Source organism: Colobus angolensis, unplaced genomic scaffold (genome assembly GCF_000951035.1).
Source record: "Colobus angolensis palliatus isolate OR3802 unplaced genomic scaffold, Cang.pa_1.0 Scaffold127, whole genome shotgun sequence".
Taxonomy (NCBI): Eukaryota; Metazoa; Chordata; class Mammalia; order Primates; family Cercopithecidae; genus Colobus; species Colobus angolensis.
The window spans coordinates 9035910-9054196 of record NW_012113919.1 but is presented as its reverse complement, the minus strand read 5'-3'; the positions used below and the strand labels follow the sequence as shown (position 1 = coordinate 9054196).

Here is an 18287-nt window from a genome sequence, read left to right as displayed (position 1 = left end):
ATGATCAGAGAAGGGCATTCTGGTCTAGGCTGGAACTGTTTGGGTCTCAGTGTCTAATTATCATTTGGGGCTCACTTTGACATTCTACTCAACCTACAGGTTCATAAGTGCCCTGTGGATCTTTAAGGATTGCACCGTGGGGTTGTCGCAGTGCCAACTGAACAGCCCCTGACTCCTGGTGGGCAGCCTGTAAAGGAGATAGTTCACAGTTCTTGCTTAATGGCAGTGTGTGTGTGTGTGTGTGTGTGTGTGTGTGTGTGTGTCTGTCTATGTGTGTGTGTCTGTGTGTATTTGTAAGATCATTGAGATTGTACTACTAGAATGGTACTTACGGACTGATTTGATTTGGGGTTACTCAATTTTTAAACATAGATGGGTGCCCTGCAAAAATCATTTGCCTGGGGCTACATATGTCTTAGTGGAAACTCTGGTTATATGTCCCTTTCAACAAAGATTCTATTTAAAGACCTTTTCCACTATATCATTTAATATCCTTTAAATACATTTCCACAAGGCAATTTATTTTAAATGTGGTAGAAATAATTCAGATCTTAAATGACTATTCTTCCTTTGACCTAATATTGGAATCATAGAACCTGTTATATATGTATCTTTAGCTTATGTTTTTAGAAAGCTCAAAGGATTTGCTGCTCAAGAGTCGTGATCTTCTATATCCATTTCCAAACACTCTTCCTATTATGGTTTTCCATTTGTGACTTTGGATTTATTTTAAACTCTCCTCAGATATCTATTTTTTTTTTTTGTAATTAAAACCCATGGCAATATCTTTTACAAAATTTGAAAAGAATTAACAAAATCAAAATAAAATATATTACGTATTTCTGGGGGAAATTTTTTTGTATGTGATGGACAAGTCACACTGTTCTAGACATGGGTGAAAAAAATTTTATAAAACAAAAATAAGTAGTAGAACATAACTGTCCTGAAACAGACGGTTGCCACCAAGTATTTTGTGAAAAAAATTAAATTTCCATAAAGTTGCCATAAGATTTTTAAATTGTATGCTCTGTTGATGCGTACATATTTGGGTTCCAAAATTTATTACTTCAGCCATAAACACATTTATAAATATCTGCTAAACATATAGAAATTATTTATAAAGCTTTAGCAAGCCAAATCAAATACTTCAGAACCACAATCCAAATGGCATGTCACATTTGAATGGGAAAGAAGAAGAAATACATCCTTGTCATTAAAGAACACCAAGATCAGTTTAGATTATTTTTGCCTGGTGATTCTTCTGTGTCTCTTATTGCTAAACATCTCCAATTTGGCTGTGAGCAATAAAAATGATAAACTATACTGATACTATAGTTCTAACTACGGTTACAATTACGCTTAATAACATTTTCATATTTTAACTTCATGTCTTCAACAAAGAATGTTAAAAATTGAACCAAACATATATTATTTTTCATTAAAATAATCAGGAATAATTAAAGCAAAGAGGGTTTAAATGATATTTTGAAGCTTACCCGGGCCATTGAGTCAGGAAGATAAACCAGGTCTCTTGGATTTCAATTCCAGTGTTCTAGTCACTGGTTTGTTCAACTCCTGTGCAAAACATCCATACAAAATACACAATGCATATTCCCCCTTCCTATCAAGTGGTTGTCAAAAGAAATAGGCCATTACCTTTCCCACATACTGAGGCTCGGAGCCCATGTATTCTTCCAGCACAAAAAATTGATTCCATACCCAGCCACGTTTAACACGTTGGAAATGTGACCGTTGTCCTGGCAGATGGATAACATTTTCTCTTGGCTCTGTGGCTAAAGTCTGCTGTGGCTGCGGTTGTAGTGGTGTTAGGAGACCTCCATCAAACAGAACCCAGAGAAGCAGGGATAAACAGTTCCTTGTAAGCATTGGCAAAGGCTTTCCTACAGCAGAGTAATAAAAACTCCAAAACTTAACGTAGAATTGTGGAATCCAGGTTTGAGGTGTCTGTGGCCTCCACCACTTAGCTTCTTGTTTTATTGCAGAAATGATAATGCAGGCATTAATCCTTTTGATGAAAAGGCTTCTGCTGTATTATATTCCATCTAAAGGGACCTATGAAGTAGATTAACAAATATACATTAAATTAATAATATTGCATGATGATATTCATTACAACTCTCACTATATCTGCCAACATTTAAGGAAACCGAGAAGAAAGACTATAAAAGAATTATATTAGTAAATGGTCACCGCTATTCACCATTTTAACTTGCATAAATTGTCTGAGTTTTTTTTTTTTTTTTTGAGACGGAGTCTCGCTCTGTCGCCCAGGCTGGAGTGCAGTGGCCGGATCTCGGCTCACTGCAAGCTCCGCCTCCCGGGTTTACGCCATTCTCCTGCCTCAGCCTCCCGAGTAGCTGGGACTACAGGCGCCCACCACCTCGCCCGGCTAGTTTTTTGTATTTTTTTAGTAGAGACGGGGTTTCACCATGTTAGCCAGGATGGTCTCGATCTCCTGACCTTGTGATCCGCACGTCTCGGCCTCCCAAAGTGCTGGGATTACAGGCTTAAGCCACCGCGCCCAGCCAATTGTCTGAGTTTTTTACAGACGTGAGAAAATATTAGTCACAAGGAAGCAAAAGTTGCATTATAAACAGAAATGATATTTTCAAAAAATTGGCAAAACATGTTAAGGAGAAAAATACAGATCGCTATTTTAAAGTGAGCTATTAAGTTAGAGTAGGATCTTGCAACTTCAGCATTATTGACATCTTAGGGTTGATAATTTATTATTGCTGGGAAGCTATTTTGTGCAATTTAAGATTTCTAGTAGCACCTTTTTCTTCTATTTAATAGATGACAGTAGCACCCCTTCCCATACCTTTTTCTTCTATTTAATAGATGACAGTAGCACCCCTTCCCATATCTGGTTTGTAAGAAGAAAAAAATATCTCCAGACATTGCCACATATCCCCTAGGGGATCAAAAAAATGCCAAAATTAAGAACCACAATGTAGAGAATAAAGAAAACACAATTTTTTAAAAAGCAAAAAGCCCCTGAAGTTAGAGAATAGAAAGATACAGATGATCTAAAGAACAGATAAATGATTAAATGTAAAATTGAATGATCTTACTAAAATGTAAATGATGGATACGATGTTATAAGTCTTTATAAATTTAAATTTTCTTAAAAAATGTTTCTCTAACCTGGATATACCAGAAACCTTGACAATGTGAGTATTACTTTATAGATGTTGTGTAGCTCAGAGAAAAGCTGGATCCCTAGCAGAAGCACAACTTTTACTCTGCATTTAGGTAAAATGACTTTTGAGCTTTCTCTTATAACAGACGTTTTTAAATTCACTTATCTAATATTCATTGAGTGTCTATAATACACTGTCTTTAATTATGTGGTAGATAAGAAAACAGACACAATCTTTGCCTCTCTAAAATCACAAACAGAAAATAAACAGTCAAATAAATAACTGAGGGCAAATTATGCTGATGGGGGCAAAAAAAAAAAAAAGCAAACAAGAATATCCTGAGGGTAAAACCCAAGTTGGCCAAAGCCTGTGGTAGGTGATAATTGCACTGAGGTCTAAAGGAATAAAAGCATTCCTGTATTTTCTAAGCAGTCATGATGAAATGTGGCTCTAGCACCAGGGTGATTTTATGCATTTGGCACTAGGGTCACAGTGCTTTGAGCCTGTAAGGTTGCTAAGGGCCAAAAATGTTGGAGGCCAGAAAATATATATAATGCTTCCAAAAAAAGAGAACTAAAATCAAAATCAATGCGTGTTTAATTGTCTATAAAACATGGCGTTTTTGTCAACTAGTCAGCTGCAATTCAGATCAATGTGTATTCACTTATGTGTAATGTAATAAAAATGTTTAATGAGTTCTTCATAAATATTGAAATTTAAATATTAAATGTGGAAGTAGTAATTCACCATACTTGAGATAAGATGTGAAATGGGGAATGTCAGAAAAGTATTTTACAGGGCAAACCTAAAAAATAAAAATAAAAACAAAAGCGGATATAATTTTTTCTTCTTTATAAGAGTGTAACTGTAACTGTTAGATATTGACAAAAGCATACTTTGTCTTTTTTTTTGATCTTTTCATTTTGACAAAATAATATTTATAAAAATTTAAGTTAGATCTGCCTTGTCCAATATGGAAACCACTAGTCATATGTGCCTTTTTAGTTAAAATTTGGCAGTTTGGGATCATGATGTGCTCTACTTTTAAATTATATGTTGAATTTCAAAGACAGTACAAAGAAAAAGAAGGTATCATATCTGTTTTTATTACTTGACATGATGGTATTTTGGATATATAAGGATAAATAAATACACATTATTAAAATTAATTTTGCTTATTTATCTGTTTTTATTTATTTTTTTAAGATGGAGTCTTGCTCTGTCTCCCAGGCTGGAGTGCAGTGGTGTAATCTCGGTTCACTGTAATCTCCGCCTCCCGGGTTCAAGAGATTCTTCTGCCTCAGTCTCCTGAGTAGCTGGGACTATAGGTGTGTGACACCAGATCCAGCTAATTTTTTGTATTTTTAAAAGTAGAGACGGTGTTTCACCATGTTGGCCAGTATGATCTCCATCTCCTGACCTCAGGATCTGCCTGCCTCAGCCTCCCAAAGTGCCAGGATTACAGGTGTGAGCCACCTCGCCTGGCCTCTTTCCAATTTTTCAATATGTTTATGGGCAAATTAAAATTTGATATGCAACTCACATTTACATTTTGAATTATTTTCCATTGGACAGCACTGATTTAGAAAATACAGTCTGAATCACCAAGTGTGATTTCTATTTAAGCAATTTATTCTTAACATTCAAAGTAAACTATCTAACATGAACTGCATCATATTTGTGGTAAAAATACATTAGAAAGTAAGAGAACATTTTGCATGTATTTCAATAACGTGTAAGCAGGGTAATGTAAGTTTGTTTTCTCATGTGTTTTTCAGTTTAAATTGCTAGGATTAACCTCTAAGGTGTTTTAATTTCTTGAATTTTTTGGTTTCTTCCATGTTTCATCCCATACTCATACCAATCCTATTCCAAGCACATCCGTTCAGATTGGGAGATAAATATAAGGAGCAAAGTGGGTGACAGAAACTCTGACTTCCCAAATCTATTCTAGAATATGCCATTAGGTTGTATTTCTGCCTTCCTGTTCTATTAAACCTTCTCTTTCACTATTTTGGGGATATGAGGTATTAACACTCAGACTTTAGAAAACACTGACATCTAAGGTCATCTCTCAAGACAAGTGTCTTTTCATTGTATATTAGAGATTTTTGAGGTTGGACATACGACTACATTCATCATCATTGTCTCCAGTCTGGTCCAAATTCTCCTTTTCCGTTAGAAGTCAAAGGTGTCTAAAACCTGAGTTGTGACTCCCTATCAGAGTAATCTTTTAGAAGTTTTCATCCACTCACATCACTTTCCGTCTGTCGGTTGTGCTAGAATATGTGTCTATAGTGTGGGGAAGTTAGTGAATAAGTGATTGGTAAGTAGAGAGAAATGTGAATTTAACATGCAAAGTGCAGTAGTCCCTGCTTATTTGTGAAGGATATATTCCAAAATGCCCAGGAGATGCCTGAAACCAAGGAGAGTACTGAAGCTGTTATCTGTCAATCAGAACACGTTTCTGTTTATGTCTTCCACCCACAAATTTTATACTTTTTACATTTTAACTAAGCACGTATCATGGGGCTGTAACTTTTGGAGTTTTGGGAGGTGGGACAGCAAAACTAGACATGATTTCTTTTTCATTCTTCACAGTTTCATGGAGAGGTTTATTCTTACCATAGCAACCTCAGCATATGATTTATTTTCTTTCCTTATTAAGTAGAGAACTTTCACTTTTTCACATAAAGGGCACACTTTACGGTTCCTCTTTGGCATATCCAAGTTGCCAGCATCACTACTTTTGTACTTTGGGGCCATTACTAACTAATCTAAGTCTTTCTTGAACATAAGCACTCAATACTGTGACAGTCAATCTGCTAACCAAGAAAGATAAGTGACCCATGGGCAGGGAGTGTCTACCACGTGAATCCACTGCACAAAAAGACAATACACATCGCAGGTGGAACAGAAGTACATGCTGCAAAATTTCATCATGCTACTCTAAATGGTGCACAGTTTAAACCTTATAAATTGTTTATTTCTGTAGGTTTCTATGTAATATTTTTGGACTGCAGTTTATCACTGGTTACTGAAACCATGAAAAATGATGTAGGATAAGGGGTGAACTACTGTGTGTTGTTTCACAAGCCAATTCACCAACACGTAAACAGTTTGCACCACGAAACAACAGCAGCTAAACGCAAACTATGGTAATAAAGCTGAAGTAAACTGGAGCCACAGAGGAGTGCAATGTAGAATATGATGCCCGTTTCCCTCAGGCCCACATTCTGTTCTTACTTTGGCTCTTGTCGGACACAAATTCTATCATACTGTGCCGTGCTTCTTCCAGATTTTTGTGCCTCTCTCTCAGAGTAGGCTGAACCTTACTTGTGTCCATGTTATCAAATTACCTTATTTTTGTAAGAATAGAATTTTATATTTACTAGGTATTTACTTAGCAATAGTTTATTTTTGCTGATATTTTCACTGGGATGGTGATTGCCGGCGGTGATTGCACAAGTTTTGGGGATCTGCACGTATCTTTTTTTCTCTATGAGCCCTGTTATTTTAACATGAATTTTGTAGAATGCAATGCTTTTAAAAAACTTGCATATCATACTTAGCAGAAACACTTGTAATTAAAACCATAAAACTTTCTCCTTGAACATATTAAAATCCAGAACTGTAACATGATATTTACAAATTTAACAAGGCCTGCATAATCGACCTCCGCATTCTCAACCCTTGCCATTCTCTTCCTTTCCTGAGTCCAAACTCCTTAGTTTTAATTCATATTAATAACAGTAATTAAAGTAATTTATATTAGAAGGGTACTCATGTGATTGCTTACTCTTTTCTGGGTGGAGTGGTGGGGTAAAGAGAAGCCAGAGAGGAGTAATGGTGCCTATTTCATCAGCCATTCTGTTCCTGGGGTCCACACTATTACCTGGCAAATGATAGGCACCAAGTACATCTTTGTTAAGTTTGAATGAATAATTCGTTGAATGGTAATAGCTAACCTTTATTGAAAACTTACAACGTTCTACATAGTGTTGTATGTTCTGTGCCTATATAATAGCCCTGTGAAGGAGGTGGTATTATTACATCCATTTGACGAAGAAATGGAGGAACAGAGATGCTAAATGACTTGACCATGATCTACATGGTAGTACATAGCAGGTAGGCTTGAATCTGGGCAGTCTGACTACAGAGCTCACACTCTTGGATCCTCTACTGTGTTGTCCCACTGTTAATAGATGTAAAAATACACAAAACCTCAGGGGTTTCCAATCCTAGCAAAACAAGGAATATGTACCTACAGACTTGAGTTTCAAGTTATTTTTCAAAACCTAAGCAGGTATTTCAATACTGGGCAGCTTAAGCTTTCAGACTCTTTTAGCTCTTTTGTAAAATTAGGACATTTAAGCTATCAGGTCAATACAGTTCCTTTGAAGTCCAGAGATCCAAGACTCCCAGCTTTCCACCCACAAGGACCTGGGAAGGACATAATTTTAGGCAGAGGCAGGAAATAATAGACAGGGTCAGTGTTTTCACAGGATTGCATAGTGACTGAAAATTCAGAAAGTGTTCCAACAGCCCAGCAAGGCACTAAACAGGTCACCAGGTTGAGTGATAAGAAGTAGCTGTTGTACAGAAAAGAGGGTTTGAGGGTTTCCAACTGTTCCAGGCAGCTCCTCCTAGTGAACTTGAACTGTGAATGTAGTCCTGGGGTCTGACAGATGAGATGACAGCCTGTTTGACCTACTCGACAATTCTAAATTTGAGAATTGCTTCTGACATTGATATTATTAAAAATAAATAAATTACTTAATAGAGTAATAAAAATATTGACTTTGGAACAAGATAGATCTGAAGTATCATTTTAAATGAAGGCACAACATAGTTTTATGCTACGTAACTATCTGTTGAGTAGCGTTTGAACTGTGGGGACACAATCAACGATGTTATTTTATTTGTGGAGCTGTATATAAATATGACTAAGTAAATAGTTTTTAATCTCATCCCTCAATGAGAACGTGTATGAGAGTGCATTTCCTAACTCCTGTCATTGTTTTATAATCCTAAAATCCATTTCAAGTCTGTATAACACTGCAGTCCTTTAGTGAACAGACGAACCAACATTATTTTCGGTACATGATGCTGCTCCCAGCAGATCCCAGACTCTGGCCACGGTTGTCAGCCAGGGAGCTTTTAAAGTGCTATATCACAACAAAAATAATGCAAGGAGATTGAAGGACTCCAGTTCTTAAGTGAAAGGGAAACAACTCCCCCAGGCATGAAACACAGGCTATATTACAGGGAAAAACTATATCAAGCCATCAACCTGGGTACACTTGCCCCAGCACCAATGGTGTTGTTATAAAAGCAAGAATAGAAAGCTTATTCTGTGGGGTCAGCACCTTATGGAAATATGTGAACCTTAAGGAAGACAGATTTGCTACAAAGGACATCACCAGAGGTACGTTTTATTCTATGTACCTGATTTTAGGCACCGTGATAAAATATTTATATTTGTCTATTCTTCCTCATCTTTTGCAGAGCCAGAGTGGTTTTTCAAAGACTTCTTAACTCTGATGATGACTCTCTGGAGCCCAACATCCCTTTTAGCAGGAGGGATTTTTTTTTTTTTTAAATGGTCATATATCAAAGCAGCAGATATTTAGTTGTGAAATACTTCCTGACAGTAACACTTCCTTTAAGTGTGCCTCCAAAGCTAAAAGATATACAAAGGCTGTGGTCTCCCTAGTTATTTATTTAAATGGGGTATGTTTGCTTCTAAGAATAATTCTTGAAAAAGGTCAAATATGTTCAATATAAATTACATTGAAAGGGTTCTCTTTGTCAGGGACAACTTATTAAGTTGAAAGATTTGTTAATTATTAAAAGGGGTTCTCTATTATGGGTAGCATAATACTAACTGCATACTGGAGAACTCTTTAATGGTGACTATGCTTGTGGTCTATTTTAAATTAATATTCCATGGAGTAATTTTTCAAGGGCACTTCTTAAAATTTAAAAGGAAAATAATACAACTTCCCCCACCTCCTCTTGTGAATAAATGACCCTTTAATTTGAAATAGTAATAAAAAATGATCCCCATTAAACAATATAAGGGGATGCTTTATTTTCCATGTTATATATATATATATATATATAATATATATGAAACAATGGCAGCATAACTTATGTAATCCAAAAATTATTAAAATGTCAAAAATATGCTTTATATTTTTTAACGTTATTCTTTACCTTGAAAACATTATTTTCTTTGACTTAACTTCATAAATTAAGCTTTCTGCTTCCTATGGTATGAAATGCATTATAATCAGTAAATATTTAAAGACTTCAAGCAAATCTGATAGTTTAAGAATATGACTCTCAGGAAAATTATTTGAAAGTTTCAACAGGCATTGTTATGCAAATTTTAAGCTTTGTTCAGGAAAACATGGTACTTTTTGAAAAGCCTTGGGAATAAGCATACATTCCTAATGCAGCTTTTTTGGTTCCAGTTAAACCTATCCGGAAAGGAAGTACGACTCTGTCTCTGGTATAGCAAACCCTTAACACTCACTCTTTTGTTTTATAAACTGCCTGCTGAGAGGCAGACATAGTAAACCAATCTCTGCTAATTCTTATGAGTAAAACAGAGGTGCCTGTAGGCGATTATTACTCAATGATCTTAATTTATGGAGTTCATTAATCCTGCCTCTCTAGCTTGTCCAGATTCTACTCTCTACTTCACAAGTATGTTAGGAAGCCAAAATATGCTATTTGAATTTTATTTATTTATTTATTTATTTATTTATTTATTTATTATTTTGAGACAGAGTCTCCCTTGGTTACCCAGGCTGGAGTGCAGTGGCGCGATCTCGTCTCACTGCAACCTCCGCCTCCCAGGTTTAAGCAATTCTTTGCCTCAGCCTCCTGAGTAGCTGGGATTACAGGTGTGCGCCAACAAGCCCCGCTATTTTTTTATTTTTTGATTTTTTAGTTTTTGCACTTTTAGTATCTTGACCAGGCTGGCCTTGAACTCCAGACCTTGTGATCCACCCACCGTGGCCTCCCAAAGTGCTGGGATTACAGGTGTGAGACACCACGACTGGCCCGAATTTTAACTGAAATGAAAATGGCTGCTACTGGTATCTCCTACAAGCCAAGGAAAAAAAAAAAAGAAACTCAACATGGGACAGTACTTTATGGCAAGGGACAGAATCTCTCTCTTTAAGGAGAAAAGAAATTCGACCGCATCTTTATTTTTGTGGTGCGATTTTAACTGTATTGTTTGAAAACCCTTGATAGTGTATTCTGAAATTGATCATTTGCCTCTGTGGTCTTTCTCCCAAAAATCTGCAACCCCATTCTAATCATAAGACAAGTCTCAATTGAGAGATTTCCTATAACATGCCTTACCAGTACTTCTTAAAATGGTGATAGTCGCTGAAAATAAGAAAAATCTGAGAAATTGTCAAAGCCAAGAGGAGTCTAAGCAGACGTGACAACTAAATGCAATGGAGGGGATCCTGGAATATAAAAATAATCATAGGTAATAACTAAAGAAAACTGAAGAAAATCTGGACTTTAGATAATAATAATGTATCAATATTGGTTATTCACCTGCAAGAAGTATACTATCCTAATATAAGATGTACGGAAGAGGGGAAACTGGGACTCAGTTATGGCTAAAATAAGGTACAACCTACTTTCTGTCAGACACTGAACGAATTTACCAGAAGTAATGTGACAAGATCAGGGAAAAAAGTCCTGGCGTGGTGGCTCAAGCCTGTAATCCCAACACTTTGGAGGGGCAAGGCAAGCAGATCACTTGAGGCCAGGAGTTCAAGAGCAGCCTGGCCAACATAGTGAAACCCTGTCTCTACTAAAAAATACAAAAATTTGCTGGGTGTGGTGGCACGCACTTGTAGTGCCAGCTACTTGGGAAGTTGAGGCAGGAGAATTGCGGGAACCCAGAAAGCAGAGGTTGCAGTGCACCGAGATCACGCCACTGCACTCCAGCCTGGGTGACAGAGTAAGACTGTCTCAAAAAAAAGAAAAAAAAAGAATGAGAAAGAATGAGAAAAAAAAAATTTGAGTCCTATTTAGACATTGCTTTGTGATGTATAGAAATCTTGCTAAAAATTCAAGGAGATCTCCATTTTGATTATTTAACAATGTGTAGAAGAAAGATACCTATGATGGAGAACACTGAATTTTCAAATTGCGTTCAAATTCTGTATCAACAATATAAGGGAAAATGCTCCTGCAGGGATAGATTGAAGGTTTCCAGGAAGCCCCCAACTGGGGATTGATGGCGAGCTGCTCAGAAAATCAGCTCAGAGTAAGTTTAAAGAAAATTCCAGTTGTAGTGATACCATCAAAATTGTCTGAAGGCACTTAGACTCTATCATACCCCTGTGTGGTCTTCCTGAATTCCCAATTTTATGTAGTTAATCAGGACTGAATAAAAAAAATGATGATAGGTGCATTCTGAGAGTGAAATTTAAAAGTAGGATGTAATGCTTCTGGAATGGCAGAGTAAGGAGTTATGCTGACATTCTACCCAGCAAAGCAGCAAGTTCACTGAGAAAATTAGTTAATAATTATCATTTAAAGTCTCTAGAAATGTTCTTAAGTGTATTCAGCAAACAAAATAACACTCATTGCCAGCTGTGTTTCTCATCCTTCTTGCCAGTCCTGAGTTGTAGAAACACCATTTCTAGTGGGTGTGGAGGAGAAAACCAAGACTTCCTTTTCCCCAGCCCCTCTCAGAGGATAAGAGATCTATTCCAGATCCACCATATCAAGCATACTGGGACTTCCTCTCCTTTCCTTTGGTCTCTTGTAGAGCAGAAGTTCCACATTCGTAGGGGTAAATGAGAAGACCAAGGGCTGCAATCCCTATCACCACCACCACCACCACCACCAATGCCCCCTTAAAGAGGGAAGGTACCCCTAGAGGGTATGAGGGTCCCAACACCCAGTTTTGTTGCATTGGTATAGGCATTCCTCTCAGGGGTAACAGAGGCCAAAAGGACAAAGGGCTCTACAGCTTTGTCTCAGGGGACATACTTTATTTGGACAGAGTGTAAACTCCTTATCTGATGTTGAAAGTAGTAAAAAGCCGGCAGGTTGCAATTATGAGGAAGTTGGTGGCTCTGTGATACATGCAAAGGGACAATCAAGAAGAGATCTCATGGGACCACGATCAACTCTGGGGATTGGTAAGGTAATTATACTTATTAAGCTTTACTTTCTTACTACCAATCACTGCATAGCATGAGGCAGATATGAAAATGTCCTCCAAGGTAAACACAAAACTTTTGATGTGGCAGGAGCCCCATCTGCACAAAGGACTTAAATGCAGCTTCATACCAAATACTAACTGAACAACATGCTACTCTGACTCAGACGCAGCAGTACAATGGTAAAAAGTAAAAATCGAACTGGCTAAAGGGTCTTAAGAATAGCCATTGACCAGCAGGCTGTTTACACTGACATTAGACAATATCATATGTGGCCATGATTAAAGATAGAAAACAGAAAAATTCTGAGCAGGCAGAGGCTGAAAACTGGGGGGGTAATAGATTTTGCGAAATGAGTTCATCCAATTCACTAAAGAGAAAAATGCCCAAGCAAACAACAACCCCCAGGAAGGGGACTGGTGGTTGAGTAACTAGAACTGTTAGAATATATTACTTATAAAGTCAATTTCCCACAATTTTAAGACATGCAAAGAAACAGAAAAATGGGATCCACACATCGGGGGAGAAAATCAGAGAAACTAGTCATTGAACCAGACAGTGGACTTGGAAAGCAAGGAGGTCAAAGTAACATTATAAACATCTTGAAATAACCAAATATAACCATGCATAAAAAATTAAAGGAAGGAAGATAGTTGATAATATCTCATCAAATAGAAAATGTTATTAAAAAGAGAATTTACTTTTTAAAAGCCATGTGGAAATTATAGAGATGAAAAATACAATAACAAAAATGAAAAAATTTACTAGAGGAGCTCAATCCTAGATTTGATCTGAGAGAAGAAATAACCAAGATTAAAATTTTACAATGTATCTTCTTCAACTACAATACAATTAAATTAAAAATCAACTATTGAAAAAAAGTTTTGGTACATTTGAGAACTACAGAAGAAAATATGAGAATTTCTGTAATTGGGGAAATTAAAAGATGAAAAAAGTCAAACAATGCAGTCTAAAATAACCAATTATTTAAAGAATAAAGTATAGGGAAATTAAAAAACACATTTGGAGATTAATTAAAATTAGAATAGAACATACAAATGTATATAATAAAGCAGTGCACATAGGTAGATTTATAACTGTAAGTGCCTATAATGTTTAAAAAAACTCAAATCAATAATTTAGCCACCCCATTAAGAAACAAGAAAAAGGCCAGGCACGGTGGCTCAAACCTGTAATCCCAGCACTTTGAGAGGCTGAGGGGTGGATCATGAGGTCAAGAGATCGAGACCATCCTGACTAACATGGTGAAACCTTGTCTCTACTTAAAAAAAAAAAAAAAAAATTGCCAGACGTGGTGGCCGGCGCCTGTAGTCCCAGCTACTCGGGAGGCTGAGCCAGGAGAATGGCATGAACCCGGGAGGCAGCGCTTGTGCAGTGAGCCGAGATCGCAGAGCCTAGATCGTGCCACTGCACTCCAGCGTGGGCAAAAAGAGCGAGACTCCGTCTCAAAAAAAAAAAAAAAAAAAAAACAAGAAAAATAGAAGGGCAAACTAAACTCAAAGCAATCAGAAGGAGTAAAGATAAAGACTAAAGTGGAAATTAATAATGTAAAGAATGAAAACTATAGGTAAAATTAACACACCAAATTGTTCCTTTGAAAGGATTAACAAAAATGACAAATGCTTAGTTATAATTCTTACAAAAAAGAATGAAATTACTAAAATCAGTAAAGAAGAAACATGATTATCAACCTTCTAACAATTAAAAAATGTACTATAACCAAGACTATGAACAACTTTATGCCAACAAATTAAACAACGTTGATGAAATGAATACATTTTTGGAAAGACGAAAATTAATAATGCTTCAAAGGTTTAAAAGCTCTGATTAGGACTACAACACATAAAGAGATCAAATTAGCAATTTCAAAAACTTCCCACAAAGAAAATTTCAGAACAAGATGTCTTCACGGTTGAATTCTACCAAACATTTCAAGAATAATTAATATAAAACCTCTGAAGACTAAAAAAAAAAAAAAAAGGAAGTTGAGGGAGCATATCCTGACTTATTCTGTGAGACCTTCAACATTACAATGCCAAAATCCAACCAACACTTGACAAGATAAACACACACACACACACACAAACACACACACACACCCCCTCCTGAAGACCAATATCCCCTATGAATGTAAATGTTAGAATTGTCAACACAGTTCTGGCACACCATCCAGCAAAATACGAAAGAGATTATGCACTATGACCAAATGGGATTTATCTTATTACTGAAATGTTGATTTAATGTCCAGCAAATATTTAATGTAATACCCATGCCAATAGAATAAAGAAGAAACAAAACAGAGGATCATGTCAATTACCTAGAACATGTATTTGACAATATTCAATATGTTTTATTAATAAAAACAATCAACAAAGTAGGAAGAAAAGGAAATACCCGCAAGCTGATAAAGATAATCTAACAAGTCTCCACCATTAATATTATGGTAATGGTAACAGACTGCACATTTTCTCTCCGAGAACACAAACAAGAAAGGAAGGTACACTCTCCCTGTGTCTTTACGACATTCTAATGGAGGTTTTATTAGGCAAATTAGAAAAGAAAAGAGGGGAAATTTACCAGACTAGAAAGGTGGAAAAAAATTTATCTCAACTTGCAGATGACATGATCTTTTACATTAAATATCCTAAAGTGTATATATATATATATATATATATCTTAGTAAATATTTTAAAGTATATACATATAGTTTAAGATGTGTGTGTGTGAAAAAGAGAGAGAGAAAGAAACAGAGAGAGTGTTAGAGGCCTGGCATCATACAAGATCAATATACAAAAATCAACTGTATTTCTATACACTGAAATGTCATTAAAATTGAATGTCATTAAAAATGGCACTGAAAATTAAATTGAGAAAATACTTTCACTTACAATAGCATGTGAGAGATAAAATATTTAGATCAAAATCTAACAAAAGAAGTGAAAAATGCATATGCTGAAAACCACAAACCATTGTTGCAAGAAATTAAAGAATGTCTATGTAACTGAGAGGGCATAAAATGTTCATAGATTGGAAAGTCAATATTATTAAGAAGACAATAACCCAAATTGATCCTTATGCAATTCCTATCAAAATTCAAGCCACAATAGTACAGCAATTGAAATGTTCATTCTAAAATTCATGTATAAATGAAAGGGACTCAGCAGAACATTAAAAACAGCCTTACACAAAAAAGTAAGTAATTTGGAGTACTCACACTTTTCACTTTTAAAGCTTAAAACACCACTGCAATAATCACGACAGTGTGGTACTGGCATAAGTATACACCTAGAAGTCACAGAACGGAATAGGGATCCTAAAATAAAAGGGTCCATCCTGAGTGAATTTTTGCATATGGTGGCAGTGAAGGATTAAATTCATCTTTTTTTATGCGGATATCCAATTGCCCCAGGACCATTGTATCTAATACTGCTTGTAGAGAATCAGTTGCCTAACAATAAGTTTATTTTAGGATCTCTGTTTTCACAGTAAATAATCCTGGGGCAAATAGATATCCACATGAAAATGATGACTTTCATCCTCTACTGCCACCATATGCAAAAATTCACTTAGGATGGATCATAGACCTTATTTAAGAGTTAATACTGTAAGATTCTTATACAAAAACAGAATAGGCAACTCAGTATGTTTAAAAATATATGACTTCAAAAGCCCAAGTGATGAAATAAAGATAAGCTGGACTTTAGGAAAATTACCAATTTCTTGCTTCAAAGAACACCAATATGGAAGTAAAAAGATAACCCACAGAATGCAAAAAAAGTATGTTCAAATTATTCACTTGACAAGAGACTTGTATCTCAATATATAAAGACCATTTATTATTCAATAATACAAAGATAACACAATCAATAAATGAGAGAGGGCTTGAATAGACATTTCTCCAAATCAGATACACACATGGACAATACGCCCATGAAAGGATTGTCAACACATTCATTAGTCACTAGGAAAATGCAAATCAAAAACCACAGTGGAGATGGCTATAATAAAAAAAAAAAAAAACAAAAAAAACAGTGACAAATGTTGAAGGAGGATGTGAAAAATCAGCACCCGTACACATTGCTGGTAAGAATGTAAAACGATGGAGCTTTTTTGGGTATTATTTTGGTAGTTCCTCAGAATGTTAAATATAGAGTTTATGAGATGATTCAGCAATTTCACTCTTAGGTATCTACCTAAGACTCATCCACACAAAAACCCATACACAGAACCTCCCAGCAGCATTATTAATGATAGCCAAACAGTGGAAACAAACTGCATAAAAACCAATAGGATTATTTGATGAACAAAATCTGATGTATTCATATGTAGAGGGTTCAAGGGATTTGGGGATTCATCAAGGAAAATGAGGTCACTATAAGAAGCAGTTAACACATAAGCTTTAGTGGGTGGTGTTTGCATAACCTCACATGAGAGCGCACATCCCTTGCAGCATGAGGCTGATGATATGGGCTATTATTCAGAGGACAGGGGTTTCAGAGAGGTGGTTTACACAAACGACGTTATTAAGCAGCATGGTCAGGTGTCTCTGGGTCAGAGGGATCCGAAGGGCTGTCGCAGCTTGGGTTTCATAACCACAAAGCTCTAGCTTATCTATTACTAGCAGATTTGGGGCAAGGTTTTGAAGGGTAAGTAAATCAGACACTCTCTAAATGGCTAAAAATCTATGTGTTTGGACTATTTTTAAAATAAATGAATGTATGAAAATTTGAGTTTGATTCTCAAATTTGGAGAGGTTTGGAGCTCATGGGTCTCAACTTGCATTGAAGAAATAAACAAACTAAGGGTACATATAAAAAGTCTACATTTAGCTCATTTATAGAACACCATGCAATTGATTATTATTTGGTTATGAAAAGGGATAAAGTCCTCATATATGCTACAATATGGATGAAATTTTAAAATGTTACGCAAATGAAAGAACTCACTTATAAAATATTACATATTATATGAATATTATTCATATTAAGTTTTTAGAATAGGCGAATAAAGATAGAGGGGAAATTAATTGTTACTTAGGGATTGTATTTTGGGTATGAACTGGAGAATGATTGCTGATGGGTTTGTGGTTCCTTCTTGGGGGAATAAACATGTTCTAAAATCATATTGTGGTGATTCTTGCAACACTATGTGAATATACTAATAAAATTGAATTCAATCCTTTAAATAGGTGAACTGTGTGATATGGAAGTTATACCACAATAAAGTTGTTTAAAAAATCACTTCATGATAGACTTTAGATTCAAGATTTTGGACTGTAATTGGTGGACCTGAAATTGTCTTTCCTTCTTGAAGCAAATTAAATCAAACAAGGTCCCAATTCACGTGTTAATATGTTTTACATAATATTGATCAGAGTCTACCTCAATACTAAGTTACTGCTCATATTTGAGAGTATTGCCACTGATTTATAGCTGCTAGTGCCTCACTGCTTCACCATGACCACCTGGGCACCATATAAGTCCTCTAAAGTTTTACAGAAACCATCTGGGCTGGAGATCACCCACATTTGCTTTATCTGTGCTGCAGAGGGAAATTAAGAGGCAAACTGTTAAACAGATGAACTTTTCCCAACACACAAAGGCAGTACACTCCTTTAAACATTCCAGGAAGCAATGAACATGGGGGAAAGAGGAGTCTAAAGCCTGGCCTTGGCTTATTTTCTAGACTAAGCCTTGGAACCACCTTTGGAGGTGACCCATGGAATCTGACTGACTGCAAGCAAGAAGAGTTCTTGGGTTGCAGAAATAGATACTATGCTACACTTTACAGAGAACCACAAAGATTTGAATAATGTCAATACATAATGGCATGAGTAGTTTTATTCACCAGAATTCCAGAGGGACTAAATCTAGGATGAAAATGAAGCTGAGTT

General features: G+C 36.0%; 1 protein-coding gene across 2 annotated transcripts in view; it reads right to left on the bottom strand.

Annotated features, from left to right (window-relative positions):
* Positions 1–18287, bottom strand: part of CDH12 (cadherin 12, type 2 (N-cadherin 2)) — a 1158911-nt gene that overhangs the window by 350987 nt on the left and 789637 nt on the right. For both annotated transcript variants that reach the window (XM_011933446.1, XM_011933447.1), the window contains one exon: positions 1657–2073. In XM_011933446.1, coding sequence (XP_011788836.1) covers positions 1657–1887 — 231 coding nt within the window. In that variant the 5' untranslated portion in view covers positions 1888–2073. The remainder of the gene's footprint in view (positions 1–1656; positions 2074–18287) is intronic.